The 23,870-nt window shown below is 43.4% G+C and overlaps 1 protein-coding gene across 6 annotated transcripts in view; it reads right to left on the bottom strand.

Annotated features, from left to right (window-relative positions):
* The window catches only part of LOC121270886 (protein FAM149B1-like), a 232,641-nt gene that overhangs the window by 113,780 nt on the left and 94,991 nt on the right, over positions 1–23,870 (bottom strand). For 5 of the 6 annotated variants that reach the window (XR_005941629.1, XM_041176452.1, XM_041176454.1 and 2 more), the window contains 3 exons: positions 23,488–23,712; positions 9,798–9,918; positions 1,624–1,749 (listed from right to left, as the gene is read on the bottom strand). Coding sequence is in view for 5 of the 6 variants with exons in the window: in XM_041176452.1 (XP_041032386.1) it covers positions 1,624–1,749; positions 9,798–9,918; positions 23,488–23,712 (472 nt within the window). In the remaining variant the exon portion in view is untranslated. The remainder of the gene's footprint in view (positions 1–1,623; positions 1,750–9,797; positions 9,919–23,487; positions 23,713–23,870) is intronic. The other variant, XM_041176453.1, reaches the window with a different exon arrangement.

The following is a 23,870-nucleotide window of genomic DNA, read 5'->3' as shown; positions in this document are numbered from 1 at the left end:
TTCCAGAGTCTATAGAATCTCAGAGGATGACCACCAATACACCCACAATTTCAAGGGCCACTTCCTTAAACACTCTGCGATGTAGCTTATCAGGCCCAGGGGATTTATCAGCCTTCAATCCCATCAATTTTCCCAACATCATTTCTCTACTAATACTGATTTCTTTCAGTTCCTCCCTCTCACTAAACCCTGGGTTCCCCAACATTTCTGATATGGTATTAGTGTCCTCCTTTGTGAAGACAGAACCAAAGTATGTATTTAATTGGTCAGCCATTTCTTTGTTCCCCATTATAAATTCCCCTGTTTTCGACTGTAAGGGATTTGTCTTCACTAATCTTTTTCTCTTCACATACCTAGAGAAACTTTTACAGTCAGTTTTTATGTTCCCTGTAAGCTTACTCTCGTACTCTATTTTCCCCTTCTTAATCAATCCCTTGGTCCTCCTTTGCTGAATTCTAAAGTGCTCCCAATCATCAGGTCTGTTGTTTTTTCTGGCCAATTTGTATGCCTCTTCCTTGAATCTAAGACTATCTCCAATTTCCCTTGTAAGCCCTGGTTTGGCCACCTTTCCTGTTTTACTTTTGCGCCAGACAGGAATAAACAATTGTTGCAGTTCACCCATGTGCTCTTTGAATGTTTGCCATTGATAGAGGTGTTCAAGATCATGAGGGGACTGGATAGAGTAGATACGGAGAAACTGTTCCCACTCTTCAGGGGATTGAGAATGAGAGGGCACAGATTTAAAGTGATTTGCAAAAGAAGCAAATCTGATGTGAGAAAAAACTTTTTCACACAGTGAGTGGTTTGAGTCTGGAATTCACTGCCTAGAAGTGTGGTGGAGGCAGGCTCACTCGAGGCATTCAAGAGGGCAATAGATGATTATTTGAATAGAAACAACGTGCAAGGATATGGGGAAAAAGCAGGAGACTGGCACTAAGTCATGATGCTTGTTTGGAGAGCTGGTGCAGGCACAATGGGCCAAATGGCCTCCTTCTGCCCTGAACCAATTCTGTGATTATCTGCCTTTTCTCGCAGTACAGCTATTTATGCTTTTCTTATTATTTCTGGCTGAGCCTTTCCTCTTCTTTACTGATTTTGAGTCATTCTTGCAGCACCACTTATCCTTTCAGTCAGTGCCTTGATCCCAGCCTGGTTCAGGTGCAGCCCGCCCCAGTGGAACACCTCTTTCCTGTCCAGTTGGTACCCGTGTCGAAGAAATGGAGTCATTCTTTGCCACACCAATCCTTCAGCCACATGTTTACCTTCCTGATCTGTTGTCCCTATGCCAATTAGTATGTGGCTCAGCTAATAATTCAGACATTCATTATCTCTCACCTCCTGGTACCTCCTCAGGAGGGCCTCCTCTCTGTTCTTCCCCCGGTCACTGGTCCCATTATGACCACAACAACTGGATCTTACCCTTCCCTTCCCAAGCTCAATCTGTAACTCCTATCACTTGCTCTCCTCGGGCAAAAGAGGACAAGTCTAGCTTCCCTACCATTTGCTTAGGTAACTTAGAGACCAAGGATCCAACCCTAGACTTTTCTGGTCTGCAGTGCTCAGCCACCTATTGGTTAAACCTGTTGAGGCATCGGCAAAGCTAAAATTTATGTTCCTCCTTACCCGGAAGGTGTGTGAGGTTTTGGGTCTGGTAAAGCATTCCTGCCCCAGAAATCTGTCTCTTGGAGGCAGATGGCTTGTCTCATCTATGACTGCGCTGTGAGCCCGGTTTGAATGCACTCGCATTTTCTATAAGGGAAAAAAAAAGTTAGCTGCTTGTTATTAGCAACATTCTCAGCCTGATGGACAACAGCTTTGCTGCTTCTGTGACTCGGTTTACAGAATTACTTCCATTGTCTGTCACAATTTATTTGTTTCAGTCTTTTATTCTACCCAGCCTTCAGAGGTCTGCATTTCAAATACCTCAGTTTCTTTCCCCCCTCTCCTGAAGACCATGACTCTTGATGGGATAAGTTTCCACAGGTACTAGGTATTCTCTGGTATCTCACCTCAGCTGTTCTTTTTGTGACAGTCTAGTCCAATGATATAGCGGTATCACACCTCTCACACAATGTACACATTCACAGTTTAGCAGTAGTCACTAGGCAGCAATCGGAGACGGCAACTCTGACTGATATCTTTTATTTCCCTTGCCAAGAAATAGTGAGGTTAACTGTAGCACCTCAACTATTCCCTGACTAACTCAGGACAGATCCAGGCCTATGTGAGCTGTATGGCTCAGCACTGCACCAAGCAGTCCTGTTACTGAATTAATACTGGTTAAACCAGTCTGACCATTGAGTGAATACTGGGCGGACCAGTCATACAAAAGTAAAATACTGCAGATGCTGGAAATTTGAAATAAAAACAAAAATTATTGGAAATATTCAGCAGGTCCAGCTGAATTTGTGAAGAGAGAAACAGAGTTAACATTTCTGGTGAAAGATCATTGACCTGAAATGTTACCTCAGTTTCTCTCTCGACAGATGCTGCCTGGCCTGCTGAATATTTCCAGCATTTTCTGCTTTTATTACTGGCTGAACCAGTGCTGCTACAGAATTGATATTCGAAATATATTAGGGATGCTGGAAGTTGTTGGTGTTATTTCACAGGCCATTCAGACAATCAAGACTGTTCTGCCATTCAATTAGATCATGGCTGATCTGTACCTCAACTCCATTTACCCCCTTGATCCTGTACCCATTGATAAGTTCATGACGTACCCTTCATAAATTCATGCAGAATCTATTTGATCAGATCATACTTGTCCAAGTCGTCAGCAACTCAGACCCTAATTATAGATTCCAGTAAAACCCCCACATCTGATGTGAAACTGATAGATCTATACTTATCTTTATACTTATCCCTTCCTCACTTCTTAAATAATGGGAGTGATTTTTGAAATTCTCCAATCCACAGGCACAATTCCTGTACCTAGAGAGCTATGAAAAATGATGTCCAATGTTCCTGTAGTTTTCACCCCGTCTTCTAATATCTTGGGTGGAGGCTACCAAGTCCTGAAAATTTGTATATGTTAAAGTCCATTATTTATCTTATAGCTTAGTATTGTCTCTTGCCTTGCATGTTGACCATAGTTGCTTGATGCAGAGGTGAAGTGTGTACTGGCTTTGTACTTCCACAGTTTCTCTGGAGCTTTATCTATCAACATTTCAAAAAGGGCAGGTCATGCTTGACCAATTTAATTCAAGTTTTTGAAGAATTAACAGAAATATTAGGCAAGGATAATGCAGTGGATGTTAAATGCATAACTTTCAAAGTCATAGAGGTCCACAGCACAGAAAAAGTCCCTTCGGCCCATCGAGTCTGCACCAGTCAAACAAGTACCTAACGATTCTAATCCCATTTTCCAGCACTAGGCCCATAGCCTTGTATGCCATGGCATCGCAAGTGCACATCCAAATACTGCTTAAATGTTACGAGAGTTTCTGCCTCTAGCGCCCTTTCAGACAGTGAGTTCCAGATTCCCACCACCCTCTGGGTGAAAAGATTTTTCCTCACATCCCCTCTAACCTCCTGCCCCTTAACTTAAATCTATGACCCCTGGTTATTGATCCCTCCGCCAAGGGGAAAAGTTCCTTCCTGTCTACACTATCTATGCCCCTCATAAATTTATACACTTCAATCATGTCCCCCCTCAATCTCCTCTGCTCGAGGGAAAATAACCCCAGTCTATCTAATCTCTCCTCACAACTAAAACTCTCCAGCCCAGGGAATATCCTGGTAAATCTCCTCTGCACTCTCTCTAGTGCAATCACATCCTTCCTATAATGCGGATTCCAGAACTGCACGCAATACTCTAGCTGTGCCAAACCAGCATTTTATACAGTTCCAGCATAACCTCCCTGCTCTTATATTCTACGCCTCGGCTAATAAAGGCAAGTATCCCATATGCCTTCTTAACCACCTTATCTGCCTGTCCTGCTACCTTGAGTGTCTTTAATCAGTGTGCCTTCATGACTGGAACCAGGAGACAAATATCAGAATGATGCCTTAATTCATCTGCTGCTGAAACCTTCAACCAGGCCTTTGTTACCTCTAGGCTAGACTATTCCAACTCACTTCTGGCTGGCCTCCAACATTCTAGCAATAGTAATTATGGCCATCCAAATCTCTGTTGCATGTGTCCTAACTTTTTTCCATTACCTCTGTGATCGCTGACCTACATTATCTTCCAGTTAAGCAACATGTTGATTTTAAAATTCTCATCCTTATTTTCAAATCCCTCCATGGTTTCACCTCTCGCCTGTAATCTTCTCCAGCAACCTCCAAGATTCCTGTCCTTCTCCAGTTTGGCCTTCTGCAATTTTAATCCTTCACCTATCAAGGAATTCCCACCTAAATCTCTCCACTTTTCAGACACTCCTGAAAGTCCATCTCTTTGACCACTACCATCTAGAAGAACAAGAACCATCACCTGCAAGTTCCCCTCCAAGCCACTCACCATCCTAACTTGGAACTATAATGCTGTTCCTTCACTGTTGCTGGATCAAAATCCTGGAACTCCCTTCCTAACAGCACCGTGGATGTACTTACACAAGGTGAACTACAGTGGTTCAAGAAGGCTGCTCACCACCACCTTCTCAAGGGCAATTAGGGATGGACAATAAACACTGGCCTGGCCAGTGGCGCCCTCATCACATGAAAGGATAAAACAAAATCTCCTTATATGACTCACAACCAAATTTTGTTTGATAAAACTCTTGTGAAGTGCTTTGGGACATTTTACTACGCTAAACGTGTTTTATAGTACAAGTTGTTGCCAAATGGATAGCAAACTGACTCTAAAATATAAAGCAAAGAATAGGGATAAAGGTGATTATTCAGACTGATGGAAGGTGTGAAAGGCATTCTACAAGGATTGATGTTGAGAGCACTGTTGTTCACCATTTACATACATGACTTGGGCTCAGGAATTAGAAGTATAATATGAAAATTTGGGAATGGCATCAAACTAGGAGTATTGTTAACACAGAGGATGACTGACAAGACTCAAAAAAGATAGAAAAAACTTGCAGAATTAATTTCAACATTGATGGATGTATTTTTGTAGGAGGAATAAGGAGATCCTTGGAAAATAAGGATCTTAACAGGGTAGAAGTGCAAAGGGATTACTAAGAGTAGCAACAGTGGTTAACAAAGCCATGGAAAATGTAAACAAAGTACTAGTATTCATAAAAACAAAAAAACTGCGGATGCTGGAAATCCAAAACAAAAACAGAATTACCTGGAAAAACTCAGCAGGTCTGGCAGCATCGGCGGAGAAGAAAAGAGTTGACGTTTCGAGTCCTCATGACCCTTCGACAGAACTTGAGTTCGAGTCCAAGAAAAGGTATTCATTTCTAGGTTAACTGAACTCATAAACAGAGAAGTTATACAGAATCTTTGTTAGACCACATTTGAAGTACTATGCATAGTTCCTGAATCTATATTGCAAAAATTATGTAGAAGCACTGGAGAAAATGCAAAATAAATTGAAAGGATGATATCAGAACTGAGATAGTAGAGCTACGAGAAAAGACTGAACAGGTTGGGGGGTTGAAGGGTGACATGATCAAGGTTGTTCAATATAGTAGATGTAAAGATGATAACTTGTGGGAAGTGGTAGGGGAGGGTAAAACTAGGAGCCATGAATTTAAAATCTTCATTAAATTGGTGTTTACTGCATGCTTTTCTATTCCTCAGTGACAACAGTGGACAGAAAACAGGGGAAAGGATAATGTGACAGTCTCCGTACTTTAAACTGATTTCTTTCTATATGTAGCGTATTGGCCAAGAATCCCAAACACCCGCTTAATGGGTATAGAAACAGCATGAAATGGATGGAAAAGACCAGAATTTGAACACAACGTTATCATGCACTGATTTATAACCTTGAGTCCATGGATAGGCAAGGACTTCCTGCACCACGTCCAACTCAATTGGGGAACTGAACCCGAGGTAAAATGGAAGCATGATAGTACTATATAACACCCATTACACCCTCTAGACATCCCAAAATTCTTCACAGCCATTGAAGTATTTTTGGGATGCAGTATAAGCATCATCGAAGCAGATGCAGCAAATGCAAACATACACAGCAAGGTTCCACACACTTCAATGAGCTAAATGATCAGTTAATCTGCATTGCTGATGTGTTTGAGGAAGGGATAGTAGCCAGGACACTGGTAGAATACCCAGTTGTTTAAAAATTGCTATGGCATCTTTTACATCTTTGTTTAATATCCCATCAGAGCATCACTCCTTCGGTACTACACTGGAGCGCCAGCCTGAATTACACACTCAAGTCCTAAGAGTGGGGCTTGAAACCACTGCCTCTTCAGTCATTGGTAAGAGCTCAATTGCTGAGTGAAATTGGCCCTTACTGGTGCCCACTCAATTTTCCAATTGGATAAACTGACTTCATGGTCAACTAAAGGGGATTCCTGATTTTAAAATCTCAGCTAGTGTTGATGGGCATTTTAACCTTGTAGGGCACCACACCTGAACCCAGGTTGTCTACAACTAATGTCAAACCAAGTGTGCTTTCTGTAATGTAACAGAACTTGCTGGAAACACACATTAAGCAACGCAGCATCAGCAAAGAAAGAAAGAGTCCATTTCAGGTTAGTGACCTTTCAGCAGAACTAGAGAACATTACCAGGTATAACAGTTTTAAAGGGAAAGGGGAGAGGCTGGGAGGATGCACTACGATAGGGTGGAAGGCAGGAGTGCTTAAATGACAAAAGGAGATGGTACAGGTAAAGAAACATAAGACGAGTTAAAAGGGACCTACAAATGTGAATAGCAAAACTGTTACCAGTTCCTGCCATCTGGAAAAATGGAAATAGTGATTATGATCTGAAGTCACTGAATTCAATGTTGAATCTGGAAGGTTGTAAACCAATGATGAACAACTTAGGCTAGTGAGTAGGCTGCATGAGTGGCCCACCTTCATCTCAGTGGGCCACAAGATTGGAATCAGACATGTGCACTAACCATGACCCAATGAATAGGATTAAATACATTTAATACACGCTGAATATTTCTAATGAGTTATAGGAAATGCTTAATCATTCATAATTTGTTGCAAATTAAGCAAATCCCTGGTGGGAAGGCCCATGGACAGATAATGCCAAATTAAGCGCCTCTTCCTGCCTCTGCTGTTATTGTCGCCATGCAGAGATCATGACTTACAAATCTATGCGGGTTGCTTGTGATCTCCCACAGGGGGTGTCTGCTGAGAGTTACCCCCCTGTCCTTGCTGCTGACCCCCCTTTCCCCTTATGCCCCTCTACCCAACAAACCCTCCGCATGAAACCCCTCCTACTATCAATTATCTCTGGCCTGGGTCACTCCGCAATCCTGGGTATCTAGTGGGTGTATTTCCTGCAGCAGCCACTGCCTCCCCAGTGGTGCTGCTAAGCAAAAGAGTTGCAGCTCTGGGGCTTCCACCACACATCCCCTCATAATACAGAAGGCTTTCCCAGGAGGAGAAAGTGTGGGTCTCTCACTGGGTATCCGGCTGGGAGCTGAGAGCCCCCTCATAAAATTCCCCCTTAGTCCCCAAACTCTAAGGAACATCAGGTTTGTAAATGGTTATACTTCAAACTGTCTACTTAGTTTCAAGATACAGTGAAGTCAGATTCTAAAGTATAACTTTCTACCTGTATGCAAGGCCCATGTGATTCACGTTGACATAGAGATGGGCTTTGAGAGGGGAAGGGTCTATAGGAAGTCACTGTAAGATCGGGTTATAGGTTTTCCTAAAAATATCACTGAACTTCATAGACAGATTCAGTGCACAAGGATCTGAGGGACAGAGAGAGAAAGGGAGCTGAGAGATGGAGGCAGCAAGTCTTTATGGTGCACCACACAAGAATGTGGGTGGCTGTGCATGCTTGGATTGAAGAGACCAGGTTCGTGAGGGTTTATATAAAGTGGGAAGATTAGCTGAGCTTTAGTAAGAGGGGGCGATCTCCAGGGGAACTACACCTTGAAAGTCAGTTTGAGGAGTAGAACTTATCTGGCTAGAAAAGGAAAAAAGAATCACTTTGGATTAGTCACAGGAGAATGAAGTGTCTATTTAAGGGACACAAGAATAATCACAGAGAGATTTTCAATGATTCTAAATATTAAATGGGGATATTTTCTGTAACTTACAGTATAAGTTGCCTCCTGAAATATTGTTTAGTCATGGTGCTTTTAGTTTGTGTATGAGAGTAAAAGTCTTAAATCGTGTCGTGCAATTCCTTTAATTGGTCACTGGAAATTTAATTTTCTATTTAAAAGTTATCGGTTTCTACTGGCATCATAGTTTAACATAAGCTTCACTGGAACTATGTGGGAGGCTGAGAATGGAAAGGTCAGTGTGGGAGTAAATTGGAGAATTGAAATGAGAAGTGACTGGAAGCTTGGGGTCACACTTACAGACTGAACATAGGTGGTCAGCAAAGTGATTGCCTAGTCTACATGTGGTCTCCCCAGCGCTGAACAGACATCATGAATAGCAAACAAATAAATTTAAGTATTGATGAAAAGAAAGATATGTTGCCAATTTTTTTCATTTTTTACTCATTGGGACAAATGCAAGAATGCCAAATTTCAAATGATCACAACAATTTATTGTACAGGAGAAAAGGGTGCTGACTGGTTGGCAAGACAATTCTGATTGGCCAAGGTGTTGCCATGGAGAAAGCAAATGGGGAACTAGAGGCTCTACAAGTTCCTGGGTAATTCAAAAAAGGCACAAGGCTTGAACATATTCCTTTTGTTTGCAGGAAAAGGGTCCCAGTGTATGAATCCATTTTGCTTCTAGCAAGCGCAAACGAGCCATGTTCTGAGTTCAACTGACCTTAAATTGGATGTTAGTGTAGCAAGTGCTGCCCAATCATGGAATCACACCTAATAGCAGATGTTTTGTTTTAGTTTGGCAAGTACAGGCTGGTTGCTGGTTGAGTATAGACTGTACTCTGCCTATTATGAACAACCAAAGGAACATGCTGTTTGATTTGATCAGCCAGTCACTGGGACGTCCGGCCTATATACCTGGTATTGCACCAGCACTGAAACTCATACATGACATTGCTGAATTGTGTGGTAGGTTGAACATCTTTTTGGACAAACAGCAGCATCTGTTAGTGGAAAATACCACTTGCTTAGCCACTAGCAAGTGCAAACGTAGTACAGATCAGGAATTGGTCTATTACCTAGGGCTTCCCTTGCTGTCAGCTCATCAATATTGATTCCCTCTACAGTTTTCAGAGGCATATGCCTATTCTTTTCATAGATAAATGCAAAATCTGAACTCCAATCATACGTTTTTAATTTTAAACTTAAGGCACAATGAGTTGAATGGTCTCTTCTTTGCTGAACGATTCTATGATTGTAAACAAAACACCAAGTGCAGTTCTTTATTCTCCTGAGTTTGATCTATTCACATCCCCAGTGATCAACAACCTGAAGACTTACATCATAGAGATATTAATATTTCTGATCCAAAAGGAGTAAATAAACTTAAGGAAATACTGCAAGTAATAAATATTCTATGGTTCCAAATTTGTCTAATGGTTTCTAATTTTAAATCAGGAACATATAAAATAGTTTCAGATTATCTATAGGACTGAGCATAACAATTTCAAATTATCAATAGGTGCATGTGTAACCATTTCAAATCAACAGAAGTGTGTATGACAATTGTACGTTATCAATAAGAAAGTGCTTGGCTGCAGATAGGAATGCCATAAACATTAAGACACGTGATGGGGCAGTAACAAAAGCTGGGGAAGTTCCTCGGGTACCTGTGGTCGAGCAGTTAACTGTCCAGCTGAATGATCAACATCAGCACTGCCAATAGGTGGAAGCAGGGCGTTGTGTCTGAGAGGTAGAGTTGGGGCAGAGAGGCGATCACTTGCTGTCTGTCTATAATCAAAAAGAAGCAAAAAACTTATTTTGATTTCTTGAGTTTCTAAATGTCAAGATTTACCATTGAGCCAAACATGATTGAGGCTGACATTCCTGTCCATATAGCATTTACCAGAGATGTTTCACAGGGAAAGGCAGAAGCTGAAAAATCAATTTACAGAAAACATTGCCACCACAATCTTTGCTCATCATTTGAACATCATTTCCAAACCAGTACAGGGTGATTTGAATAATCATATTTAAAATCTACCCTTATTTGATAAAGGCTACCTACAAGTAGATAGTCACACATGTATATTTCCAAAGTAATAGCCATAATTAAATGCAGGACCTTTCCATTAATAGTCAGAGAGTGAAGTTAGCTGAGACTTCCTTTGGTGAATTTTGTGTTCACTAATGGATTGCGTTACAAATGGATTGCTTTCTCACTTATAACAATAAAGCTGCCTGTGCAATGGCCCAAAGTAAAATTCCCAAATTGCTAAAGAGAATCATCTTGTAAAACACAACCAGCATGAGTTATGCTAATGAATGATGTTTTGTGCCAAATTATTGGATAATTTTGTACAAAGCACTCATGCAATCATACTGCCCCAAACAAATATTATGTAGCAGCTGTGGGGCAGAGAAAATACCTTCATTCCATTAGTCCACTCTGGAATTCAAATCTAACACCAGAAGTGAAAAGGATAACATGTCAACAGCTCTCCCACTCAGTCTAACAGAGTATCTCTACATTGAATAAATGGTCAAGCCAGCTGTATAGATGGATAATAATTGCCTGGGTATCATTACACTGACATTAAACTAAGATAACAGGTGCCAGTGGTGTGCAGAGGAGGGGAGAGAGGGAACATAAGATTCACCCTCAGGTTATTCCAAAGTCCTGCACTATGACCACATGATTGCTGAGCCTTGTGTAAATTGGCACAGGAACAAACAAATCAGGAAAGTAAACATGTGGCTGAAGGGTTAATGTGGCAAAGAGATGCAGGTGGCACTTGTACCGGGAAGAATGGAGCTGTAGCGCTGGCATGGACTGTATCTGACTGCATCATGGCTGAGAGTAAGGGCCTAGTTGAAAGTATAAGGCTGCAGAAAAAAGCTTTAAAGAGCTTTAAAGCCATAAAGTTGGGGGGTGCATGAGTAGCGGGGAGGGGGTAGGCTCAGGAAGGAATAAAAATAATAGTGAAAACAGCCCTAAAGCTAAGAAAAAGGGATGACTGGAAAGTCCAGCTAATAGACTCAGATTCAGGAAAAAAATGAAAAACTGATAAGGGTAGTATGATTGCATGAGTGCTTTGTACAAAATTATCCAACAATTTGGCACAAAACATCATTCATTAGCATAACTCAAGCTAGTTGTGTTTTACAAGATGAGGAATGGAATGTGATTGGTTAAAATTATGTGAGATAAACAACATCTGGGCAAAGGAGCAGGCTGTGGCCTGCTGTATGCAGAAGCTCTGTTGTTTAATAAGAATTGTCAGGGAATCCATTAATCGGCGTGTCCCTGGGTGCTAAATTAGAAGTCTGTGGAGATTGTAATATTTAAGGTACAGGATGTTCCAATGGTTGTTACATTGGTTCCTGCTGAGTAACAAGTATGGGACCCTCAGTTCAAGGGTCAGTGTACAGCTCTTGTGAGGCAGTCAGTTTGAGGCAGTCAGCCAGCCAACAAGTATCACTGAGACAAAAGGAACAGAAATGGGTCCCAGTTAGGTTAAAGAAAGAGTTGTGGGGAGCAGGCTTCAAGTAAAGAGGGCTTTGGGGCAAAGGCATAGCCATAGACCTGAAAGTGTGGCAAGCTGGTGTTTGAGTGTACTTGGGAGTCCAGGGAAAAGGAATCTCAGAAAGCAAGACTGAAACCCTGTGAGATGGGCTGTTGTTGAAGCCATCCGAGTGGGAGCAACGTTTGGAGAGAGTGCCAAGGACAGATCTTCGAAGGTGAAGCTGGGAACCTCTCATGAGACAGAGTTTCAACGAGATTGTTTTACTTAGTGTTTATTAACGTCTGGGTGGGTTCTTTAAAAATCCATGGACTCTGCCTTGGTTGCATTCGTGATTTACTCTGTAGTGTGGGGTGTTTGACCATAGTTCGTCTGTTGATTCACATGTACCACATACTTACCCTGAATGTCAGAGTATAAGATAAATATTTGGAAATTGCTTTAGGTAGCAGGTAGCAGTGAGAATAAAACAAGTGAATTAGAACTGCACATCCACCTTAAAATCAATCAGTGGGACTTGGCTGCAAATGGCAGGACTGGTAGATAAATTATTCCAGTCTATAAGTTCTTTAGGAAAGACAGAGAAGTTGGAAAAGGAGGTGTAGCAATATTGACAAGGGACCCAATTACCACATTCGAAAGAGATGCCGATCATTTCCACTGTGTTTTGGATGTATGAATATTGTTTCCAGGGCCTTTAGTAAACTTATTACCATTTTAGTATCTCAGTCTTTCAGAGTCAGTTTCTTGGAATTTTACAGGTCAGTGTCTCAGTGCATTTGTCCCAATTTCTTCCATTTTTAGAGTTCAGCATCGAGTATTTTTGTGGTCAGGGTCTCAGTGATTTAGAGGTCAGTGGATTGACTATCATTGCAGACCAGCAGGGACCCATTACATGCGCATCCTGTGCCAGGCAGGAACTCCAGAAGACTTCAGCAGGGAATGGATGACCAACAGACAGTGTTGGAGGACAACACACATGTTGCAGGAATCCCCTAAATTAGTGGCTCTCACTAACTGGTTTTCAGCTTGAATACCAAGGCAGGTGACAACTTCTTGGAGAAACGCTGCAAGAATTAAACCACGGGAGATTTGACTGCACACAAGGGAAATAAAGAATAGAAATGTAATAGTCATGTGGGATTTGATAACTAGGGGCATGGACAGGCATTTATGTAACCACAAACATGATTCCTGTGTGGTATGCTGCCTCCCTGGTGCCAGTGGAAAGGATTCACTGACTGGGGTCAGGGCATTGTGTGAGGAGAAGGAGAACAGCCAGGAACTGTGGTCCATGTTGAACAATAAGTGCAAGGCACTCATGAATGTCTTTGTCACTAAGATAAAAACCATCCAATCAGCTGTGTCCCTATCCTCCCTGCAGGGGTATTCGCTAGTACTGTGGGGGAGGGTTTAAATTAGATTGGCAGTGGGGTGGGATCCTGAGCAGGGAGACACAAGACAGGGAGACATAGACAGCAATGAAAGACTGAAAAGTAGAAAGCAGAAGTGGAAGGCAGGAGAGACAAGGAATAGCAGCAAATAGGGCCTTTGTACAAAAAAATGTTAAAAAGCCAAGTCTAAATGCACTGTTTCTGAATGTACGGAGCATTCGCAATGATGTCGACGAATTAACAGCGCAAATAGATGTAAACGGGTACAATATGATTGTGATTACGGAGACATGACTGGAGGGTGTCCAAGGCTGGGAACTGAATATCCAAGGGTACTCGATATTTAGGGTGGACTGGCAAAAAGCAAAAGGAGGTGGTGTGGCATTGTTAGTTAAGGATGAAATCAGTGCAATAGTGAGAATGGATATTGGCTCAGAAAATCTAGATATAGAATCATTCTGGGTGGAGCTAAGAAGCAACAAGGGGCAGAAAACATTAGTGGGAGTTGTCTATAGGTCTCTAAACTGTAGTGGTAAGGTAGGGGACAGCAGTAAACATGAAATTAGAGATGCATGTAGCAAGGGTGCTACAGTAATCATGGATGACTTTTATCTACATATAGACTGGACAAGCCAAATTAGCAATAATTTGCAGCGGATAAATTCCTGGAGTGTGTACAAGATGGTTTTTTAGACCAGTATGTCGAGGAACCAACTAGGGAACCGGCAATCCTAGATTTGGTAAAAAAAACAGAATTACCTGGAAAAACTCAGCAGGTCTGGCAGCATCGGCGGAGAAGAAAAGAGTTGACGTTTCGAGTCCTCATGACCCTTCGACAGAACTTGAGTTCGAGTCCAGGAAAGAGCTGAAATATAAGCTGGTTTAAGGTGTGTGTGTGGGGGGCGGAGAGATAGAGAGACAGAGAGGTGGAGGGGGGGGGTGTGGTTGTAGGGACAAACAAGCAGTGATAGAAGCAGATCATCAAAAGATGTCAACCACAATAGTACAATAGAACACATAGGTGTTAAAGTTAAAGTTGGTGATATTATCTAAACGAATGTGCTAATTAAGAATGGATGGTAGGGCACTCAAGGTAAAGCTCTAGTGGGGGTTTTTTTTTATATATATAATGGAAATAGGTGGGAAAAGGAAAATCTTTATAATTTATTGGAAAAAAAAAAGGAAGGGGGAAACAGAAAGGGGGTGGGGATGGGGGAGGGAGCTCACGACCTAAAGTTGTTGAATTCAATATTCAGTACGGAAGGCTGTAAAGTGCCTAGTCGGAAGATGAGGTGTTGTTCCTCCAGTTTGCGTTGGACTTCACTGGAACAATGCAGCAAGCCAAGGACAGACATGTGGGCAAGAGAGCAGGGTGGAGTGTTAAAATGGCAAGCGACAGGGAGGTTTGGGTCATTCTTGCGGACAGACCGCAGGTGTTCTGCAAAGCGGTCGCCCAGTTTACGTTTGGTCTCTCCAATGTAGAGGAGACCACATTGGGAGCAACAAATGCAGTAGACTAAGTTGGGGGAAATGCAAGTGAAATGCTGCTTCACTTGAAAGGAGTGTTTGGGTCCTTGGACGGTGAGGAGAGAGGAAGTGAAGGGGCAGGTGTTGCATCTTTTGCGTGGGCATGGGGTGGTGCCATAGGAGGGGGTTGAGGAGTAGGGGGTGATGGAGGAGTGGACCAGGGTGTCCCGGAGGGAGCGATCCCTACGGAATGCCGATAAGGGGGTTGAAGGGAAGATGTGTTTGGTGGTGGCATCATGCTGGAGTTGGCGGAAATGGCGGAGGATGATCCTTTGAATGCGGAGGCTGGTGGGGTGATAAGTGAGGACAAGGGGGACCCTATCATGTTTCTGGGAGGGAGGAGAAGGCGTGAGGGCGGATGCGCGGGAGATGGGCCGGACACGGTTGAGGGCACTGTCAACGACCGTGGGTGGAAAACCTCGGTTAAGGAAGAAGGAGGACATGTCAGAGGAACTGTTTTTGAATGTAGCATCATCGGAACAGATGCGACGGAGGCGAAGGAACTGAGAGAATGGGATGGAGTCCTTACAGGAAGCGGGGTGTGAGGAGCTGTAGTCGAGATAGCTGTGGGAGTCGGTGGGTTTGTAATGGATATTGGTGGACAGTCTATCACCAGAGATTGAGACAGAGAGGTCAAGGAGGGGAAGGGAAGTGTCAGAGATGGACCACGTGAAAATGATGGAGGGGTGGAGATTGGAAGCAAAATTAATAAATTTTTCCAAGTCCCGACGAGAGCATGAAGCGGCACCGAAGTAATCATCGATGTACCGGAGAAAGAGTTGTGGAAGGGGGCCAGAGTAGGACTGCAACAAGGAATGTTCCACATACCCCATAAAGAGACAGGCATAGCTGGGGCCCATGCGGGTACCCAGAGCCACCAGTTCCTTCCCACCTACATCCGTGATTCCTCTGACACCTTACGTCACATCAACAATTTCCAGTTCCCTGGCCCCAACCGCTTCCTCTTCACCATGGACGTCCAATCCCTCTACACCTCCATCCCCCATCAGGATGGTCTGAGGGCCCTTAGCTTCTTCCTCGAACAGAGGCCCGAACAATCCCCATCCACCACTACTCTCCTCCGTCTGGCTGAACTTGTTCTCACACTGAACAATTTCTCCTTCAACTCCTCTCACTTCCTCCAAATAAAAGGTGTGGCTATGGGTACCCGCATGGGCCGCAGCTATGCCTGTCTCTTTATGGTGTATGTGGAACATTCCTTGTTGCAGTCCTACTCCGGCCCCCTTCCACAACTCTTTCTCCGGTACATCGATGATTACTTCGGTGCCGCTTCATGCTCTCGTCGGGACTTGGAAAAATTTATTAATTTTGCTTCCAATCTCCACCCCTCCATCATTTTCACATGGTCCATCTCTGACACTTCCCTTCCCTTCCTTGACCTCTCTGTCTCAATCTCTGGTGATAGACTGTCCACCAATATCCATTACAAACCCACCGACTCCCACAGCTATCTCGACTACAGCTCCTCACACCCCGCTTCCTGTAAGGACTCCATCCCATTCTCTCAGTTCCTTCGCCTCCGTCGCATCTGTTCCGATGATACTACATTCAAAAACAGTTCCTCTGACATGTCCTCCTTCTTCCTTAACCGAGGTTTTCCACCCACGGTCGTTGACAGGGCCCTCAACCGTGTCCGGCCCATCTCCCGCGCATCCGCCCTCACGCCTTCTCCTCCCTCCCAGAAACATGATAGGGTCCCCCTTGTCCTCACTTATCACCCCACCAGCCTCCGCATTCAAAGGATCATCCTCCGCCATTTCCGCCAACTCCAGCATGATGCCACCACCAAACACATCTTCCCTTCAACCCCCCTTATCGGCATTCCGTAGGGATCGCTCCCTCCGGGACACCCTGGTCCACTCCTCCATCACCCCCTACTCCTCAACCCCCTCCTATGGCACCACCCCATGCCCACGCAAAAGATGCAACACCTGCCCCTTCACTTCCTCTCTCCTCACCGTCCAAGGACCCAAACACTCCTTTCAAGTGAAGCAGCATTTCACTTGCATTTCCCCCAACTTAGTCTACTGCATTCGTTGCTCCCAATGTGGTCTCCTCTACATTGGAGAGACCAAACGTAAACTGGGCGACCGCTTTGCAGAACACCTGCGGTCTGTCCGCAAGAATGACCCAAACCTCCCTGTCGCTTGCCATTTTAACACTCCACCCTGCTCTCTTGTCCACATGTCTGTCCTTGGCTTGCTGCATTGTTCCAGTGAAGCCCAACGCAAACTGGAGGAACAACACCTCATCTTCCGACTAGGCACTTTACAGCCTTCCGGACTGAATATTGAATTCAACAACTTTAGGACGTGAGCTCCCTCCCCCATCCCCACCCCCTTTCTGTTTCCCCCTTCCTTTTTTTTTCCAATAAATTATAAAGATTTTCCTTTTCCCACCTATTTCCATTATATAAAAAAAAACCCCACTAGAGCTATACCTTGAGTGCCCTACCATCCATTCTTAATTAGCACATTCGTTTAGATAATATCACCAACTTTAACTTTAACACCTATGTGTTCTATTGTACTATTGTCGTTGACATCTTTTGATGATCTGCTTCTATCACTGCTTGTTTGTCCCTACAACCACACCCCCCCCCCTCCACCTCTCTGTCTCTCTATCTCTCCGCCCCCCACACACACACCTTAAACCAGCTTATATTTCAACTCTTTCTTGGACTCGAACTCAAGTTCTGTCGAAGGGTCATGAGGACTCGAAACGTCAACTCTTTTCTTCTCCGCCGATGCTGCCAGACCTGCTGAGTTTTTCCAGGTAATTCTGTTTTTGTTTTGGATTTCCAGCATCTGCAGTTTTTTTGTTTTTATCCTAGATTTGGTGTTGTGCAATGAGAAGGAGTTAATTAATAATCTTGTTGTGTGGGGTCCTTTAGGGAACAGTGACCATAACATGATAGAATTCTTCATTAGGATGGAAAGTAGAGTAGTCCAATCTGAAACTAGCATCCTAATTCTTAACAAATGAAACTATGAAAGTATGAGGCATGAGTTGGCTAAGATAGATTGGGGAACTTCATTAAAAGGCATGATGGTGGATAGACAATAGCTAATATTTAAGGAACGAATGTATGCATTGCACAGTTATACATTCCTTTCTGGCACAAAAACACATCAGGAAAAGTGACGCAACCATGGCTAACAAAAGAAATTAAGGATAGTGTTCGATCCAAAGAGGAGTCATATAAAGTTGCTAGAAAAAGTAGCAAGTCTGAGGATTGGCAGCAGTTTAGAATTCAGCAACAGAGGACCAAGAAATTGATTAAGAGGGGAAAAATAGAGTATGAGAGTAAATTTACAAGGAACATAAAAGTGGATTGTAAAAGCTTCTATAAGTATGTAAAAAGAAAAAGATTAGTGAAGACAAATGTAGATCCCTTATTGTCTGAAATGGGAGAATTTATAATAGAGAACAAGGAAATGGCAGAGCAATTAAACAACTACTTTAGTTCTCACTTCACAGAGGAAAACTCAAATAACTTCCCAGAAATGTTAGGGAACCAAGGGTCTAGAGGAATTGATGGAAAATAGTATTACTAAAAAAATAGTGCTGGAGAAATTAATGGGACTGAAAGCCAATAAATCCCCAGGACCCGATAATCTACATCCCAAGGTACTAAAAGGAGGTGTCTGTGGAAATAGTGGTTATCATCTTCCGAAATTCTGTATATTCTGGAATATTCCCGGCAGATTGGAGGGTGGCAAATGTAACCCCACTGACTAAAAAAGGAGGGAGAAAACAGCAAAATACAAACGGGTTAGCCTTACATCAGTAGTCTGGATAATGCGAGAGTCTATTATAAAGGATGAGATAACAGGACACTTAAAAAATATCAACGGGATTAGACAAAGTCAACATGGATTTATGAAAGGGAAATCACGTTTGACAAACCTACTGGAGCTTTTTTGAGGATGTAACTAGCAGAATAGATAAGGGAGAACCAGTGGATGTGGTGTATTTGGATTTTCAGAAAACTCATGAAAAAGTCCCACATAAGAGGCTAATGTGTAAAATTAAAGCACATGGGATTGGGGCTAATATATTGGCATGGATTGAGAATTGGTTAGCAGACAGGAAACAGAGAGTAGGAATAAATGGGTCTTTTTCGGAGTGGCAGGCAGTGACTAGTGGGGTACCGCAGGGATCAATGCTTGGGCACCAGCTATTTACAATGTAAATCAATGATTTGGATGAGGGAACCAAATGTAAAATTTCCAAGTTTGCTGACGACACAAAACTTGGTGGGAATGTGAGTGATGAGGAGGGTGTTGAGAGCTTCAAGGCAACTTAGACAGGTTGAGTGGGTGGGCAAATACATGGCAAATGTAGTATAATGTGGATAAGTGTGAAGTTATCCATTTCAGTAGGAAAACAGAATGGCAGAGTATTATTTAAATGGTGATAGATTGGGAAATGTTAATGTACAAAGGGACCTGGGTGTCCTTGTACACCAGTCACTGAAAGCAAGCATGCAGGTGCAGCAAGCAGTTAAGAAGGAAAATGGTATGTTGCCCTTCATTGCAAGAGGACTTGAGTACAGGAGCAAGGATGTCTTACTGCAGCTGTACAGGGCCTTGGTGAGACCACACCTGGAGTATTGTGTGCAGCTTTGGTCTCCTTACCTAAGAAAGGATACACTTGCCACAGAGGGAGTGAAGTGAAGGTTCACCAGGCTGATTCCTGGGATGGCAGGATTGTCGTATGAGGACAGATTGGGCCGAGTAGACCTGTATTCACTGGAGTTTAGAAGAATGAGAGGGGATCTCATTGAAACATACAAAATTCTGACAGGGATGGACAGACTGGATACAGGGATGATGTTTCCTCTGGCTGGGGGAGTCTAGAACAAGGGGTCACAGTCTCAGGATACGGGGTAGACCATTTAGGACTGAGATGAGGAGAAACTTCTTCATTCAGAGGGTGGTGAACATATATAATTCTCTTTCACAGAGGCTGTGGAGGCCAAGTCACTGAATATATCTAAGAACGAAATAGATAGATTTCTGGATTCTAAAGGCATCAAGGGGTATGGGGAGAGTGTGGGAGTATGGCATTGAGATAGAGGATCAGCCATGATCATACTGAATGGGGGAGCAGGCTCGAAGGGCCGAATGACCTACTCCTGCTCCTATTTCCTATGTCTCTATATTTCCACAAGCTCAATAGGTCATACTGCTTCTAAAATTCCCTGTGCCCTAATCCTGAACATGCTTCATTCTTTAATTTCTCTCATATCTCCCCTCATGCCCTCTCTGAGCTCATCTTGTCCGTGAGACCCACTTCCTGTTTCCTTGCCTCTATTCCCCTTTAAATTGCTGACCATCCAACCTCCTGAACCCTATGTTAGTTAATATTATTAAAAACTAAACCTTGACACCCCCAGTTCTTGCAAACTACGGGCTCAACTTCAACCTCTCTTTCCTCTGTAAAGTCCTTAAATGTGTTGTCACCTCCCAAATCCATGTCCATCTTTGCCAGAACTCCATGCTTAAATCCCTCCAATCAGGGTTTCACCACTGCCACAGAACCGAAGTGGCTCCTATCAAAACTCGAAATGGCATCCTATCTGACTGTGGAAAAGGTAAACTATGCCTCCTTCTTGTCCTGTCTGCAGCCTTTGGCATGGTTGACCATACCACCCTCCTCTAACTCATCTCCATGTCTACTTTATCAAACCCCTTCACAAGTTACAAGGCCTGTATTAGGCCACCCACCAAATTTCTCTTCCTGGAGAAAAGAGCCACTGTTTGTTCAGCCTTTCAGTTTTTGTGAATTTTTTTTACGCCTTCTCTCTACCCTTCCTATAATGTGGAGACCAGAAAGAACTGTGCACTGCACTCCAAGTGTGGTCTAACCAAGGTTCTATAGAAATTTAACATTAATTTCCTGTTTTTCAATGCTACTTTGATAGAAATTAATCCCAGTGCTTGGTTTATCTTTTTATGGCCTTATTAATCTGTGTCACATTGGCCAATTGCACACTGCTTCTGCAAGCTTACCAATATCTTCTTGTACTGTCCTGAAAAACATCTCAACTTAAAGGGCTGTGGAAATCTGGTACTCTCCCCAAAAAGTTGTTGATGCTTGGTCAAGTGAAAATTTAAAAAGTGACAGTGATAGAATATTGTTAAATGAGGAAATTGAGGGCTCCTGAACTAAGCTGGGTTGATGAAGTTGAGGTCATTATCTAAGTGAATGGTGGAACAAACTCAAGGGAATGAATGGCCTATTCCTATGTCCTATAAATTTGAAAGAGAACTGCAGGTAGCAATACCAACTTGCATTTATGTGGTGAGTTTAATGAAGTAAAACATTCCACGCTGCTTCACAAGGGCAATTATCAAACACAAATTGACACTGAGCCACATAAAGGAATACGAGGACAGGCGACCGAATATTTGTCAAAGAGATAAGTTTAGAGTAGTGTCTTAAAGATCGACAGAGAGGTGGAGAGGCAGAGACAGTTAGGGAGGAAATTCCCGAGCCTGTGGGCCTATGCAGCTGAAGGTACGGCTGTTGATGGTGAAGCAATGGAAATTGGATCGCAAAAGTTCAGAATTGGAAGAACGCAGAGTTCTCAGAACGTTTTATCCCTGGAGGAGGTTAAGGTGACTTGGAACCATATCACTGTTCCTTCACTGTCACTGGGTCAAAATCTTGGAACACCCTTCCTAACAGCACTGTGGATGTACCTACATGCCCCTATAAAAGCAGTTCCAGTACAGCTACAACACTGGCATCTACCCTGCAATATGGAAAATTGCTCAGGTATGTCCTGTACACAAAGAACAGGACAAATCCAACCCGTCCAATTACTGGCCCATCAGTCTACTCTCCATCATCAGTAAAGTAATAGGGAGGGGTCATCAACAGTGTTATCAAGCGTAGCAATAACCTGCTCACTGACAGTTTGAATTCCACCAGGGCCACTCAGCTCCTGACCTCATTACAGCCTTGGTTCAAACATGGACAAAAGAGCTGAACTCCAGAGGTGGGGTGAGAGTGACTGCCCTTGACATCAAGGCTGCATTTGACTGAGTGCAGCATCAAGGAACCCTAACAAAACTGGAGTCAATGTGAATCAGGGGGAGAAATCTCCGCTGGTTGGAGTCATACCCAGCACAAAGGAAGATGGTTGCGGTTGTTAGAGGTCAATCATCTCAGCTCCTGGACATCACTGCAGGAGTTCCTCAGGGTAGTGTCCGAGGCCCAACCACCTTCAGTTGCTTCATCAATGACTTTCCTTCTATCATAAGGTCAGAAACGGGGATGTTTGCTGATGATTGCACAATGTTCAGCACCATTCACGATGACTCAGACATTGAAGCAAAATCCATGTTCAAAGGCAGCAAGACATGGACAATATCCAGGCTTAGCTGACAAGTGGCAAATAACATGTGTGCCACACAAGTGCTAGGCAATGATCATCTCCAACAAGAGAAGATCTAGACATCGCCCCTTGATATTCAATGGCATTACCATCACTAGGTCCCCCACTACCAACATCCTAGGGGTTACCATTGGCCAGAAACTTAACTGGACTAGCCATATAAATACTGTGGCCACAAGAGCAGGTCAGAGGTTAGGAATTCTGTGGCGAATAACTCACTTTCTGACTCCCCAAAGCCTGTTCACCATCTACAAGGCACAGGTCAGGAGTGTGGTGGAATACTCCTCACTTGCCTGAATGAGTGCAGCTTCAACAAAACTCAAGAAGTTTGACACCATCCAGGGCAAAGCAGCCCACTTGATTGACATCCCATCCACAAATATTCACTCCCTGCACCACTGACATATAGTAGCAGCAGTGTGTACCATCTACAAGAAGCACTACAGGGACTCACCAAGGCACCTTTGACAGCACCTTCCTAACCCACGACCACTACCATCTAGAAGGACAAGGTCAGCAGATACATGGGAACACCACTACCTGGAAGTTCCCCTCCAAGCTGCTCAACATCCTGACTTGGAAATATATCGCTGTCCCTTCACTGTCGCTGGGTCAAAATCCTGGAACCCTTCCTAACAGCACTGTGGGTGTACCTACACCACATGGACTGCAGCAATTCAAGAAGGCGGCTCACCGCCACCTTCTCAAAGGCAATTAGAGATGGGCAATAAAAATGCTGGCACAGCCAGCGACACCCACATCCTGTGAAAGAATTTAAAAAGTTAATGGAGGGATTTAAACACATTTTAAATTTGAGGTGTTACTGGGCTGGGAGGCACTGTACATGAGCGCAGAGATGATGGGTGCATAGGGCTTAGTGCAAGTTGGGATATGGACAGCAGACTTTTGGATAAGCTCAAATTAGCGCAAAATGAGATGTGATAAAGCTTGTGTGCAATAAGCTGCCATATAGGAGGCTCTTGATAAAGTTTGTTGCTTTTCAGTCTGGAGAGATGTGAGTAGTGATGAGCCCAGAGATTAGTGTTAGGATCAATATACATAAATGATTTGCATCCACGTAGGTAACACAACAACAGCATTTGCAACACTAAAGAAATAGTAAGTGTGATCAACTGGAAGGGAACTGTAAGTGATCCCAGGATGGAGACAGGTTATTAGAACAAATATTCAATATCCTTAAGAGTGCAGAGATATAGGAGATGGTCACAAACTCTATACCAGAGAACAGGGCTTTAAGGGTAAGGTGCACAATACAGGCTGAACTATTTTATGCTGAGGGTAGTTATTGTGTGAAATGAAAAGCAGTGGAGGCACATAATATGAGAGAATTTAAGGGGAAAACGGAGAGATCTATGGTGGAGCAGCTGACTGAAGCCATTAATTTTGGAAAAGCCAGTTACATCCCATTCCTGGCTTTCCATTTCTGTACTTTGCTACATTCCACACTTTCATACATCATACTTACAGCCGTATTCCCCGCACTACTTCATCAATGGATCCAACTGGAGTTCCAGAGTGGGATAAAGTCGAATGTATTGGGTGGAGTGTCCGAGGAGGATTGCGTCGTCGTGCGGAATGGACTGGGTAGGACAGAGAGGAAACACTGTGTTCCAGCAGAGGGTTTGCATGAAAACGGCTTGAAGAGATGGTGCTTGAACGTGGTCGCAGAATAGGCCTCTCATCTTGATCCCTGTAATCAAGTTTACCAAAAACACATCAACAATTCATCTATCACCTCTTCAAAGTACCCCTGACCCTCTTCCCATGCACAAGCCCCAAACACTCAACACTGCCTCACTCTTCCTTCAGTGCCAATCACACAAACCCAGATAAGGGCACACGTCCAGA

The sequence above is a fragment of the Carcharodon carcharias genome, chromosome 28, assembly GCF_017639515.1.
Source record: "Carcharodon carcharias isolate sCarCar2 chromosome 28, sCarCar2.pri, whole genome shotgun sequence".
NCBI lineage: Eukaryota > Metazoa > Chordata > Chondrichthyes > Lamniformes > Lamnidae > Carcharodon > Carcharodon carcharias.
Note: the sequence above shows the minus strand (reverse complement) of the source record. Positions and strands in the feature narration are given on the sequence as shown.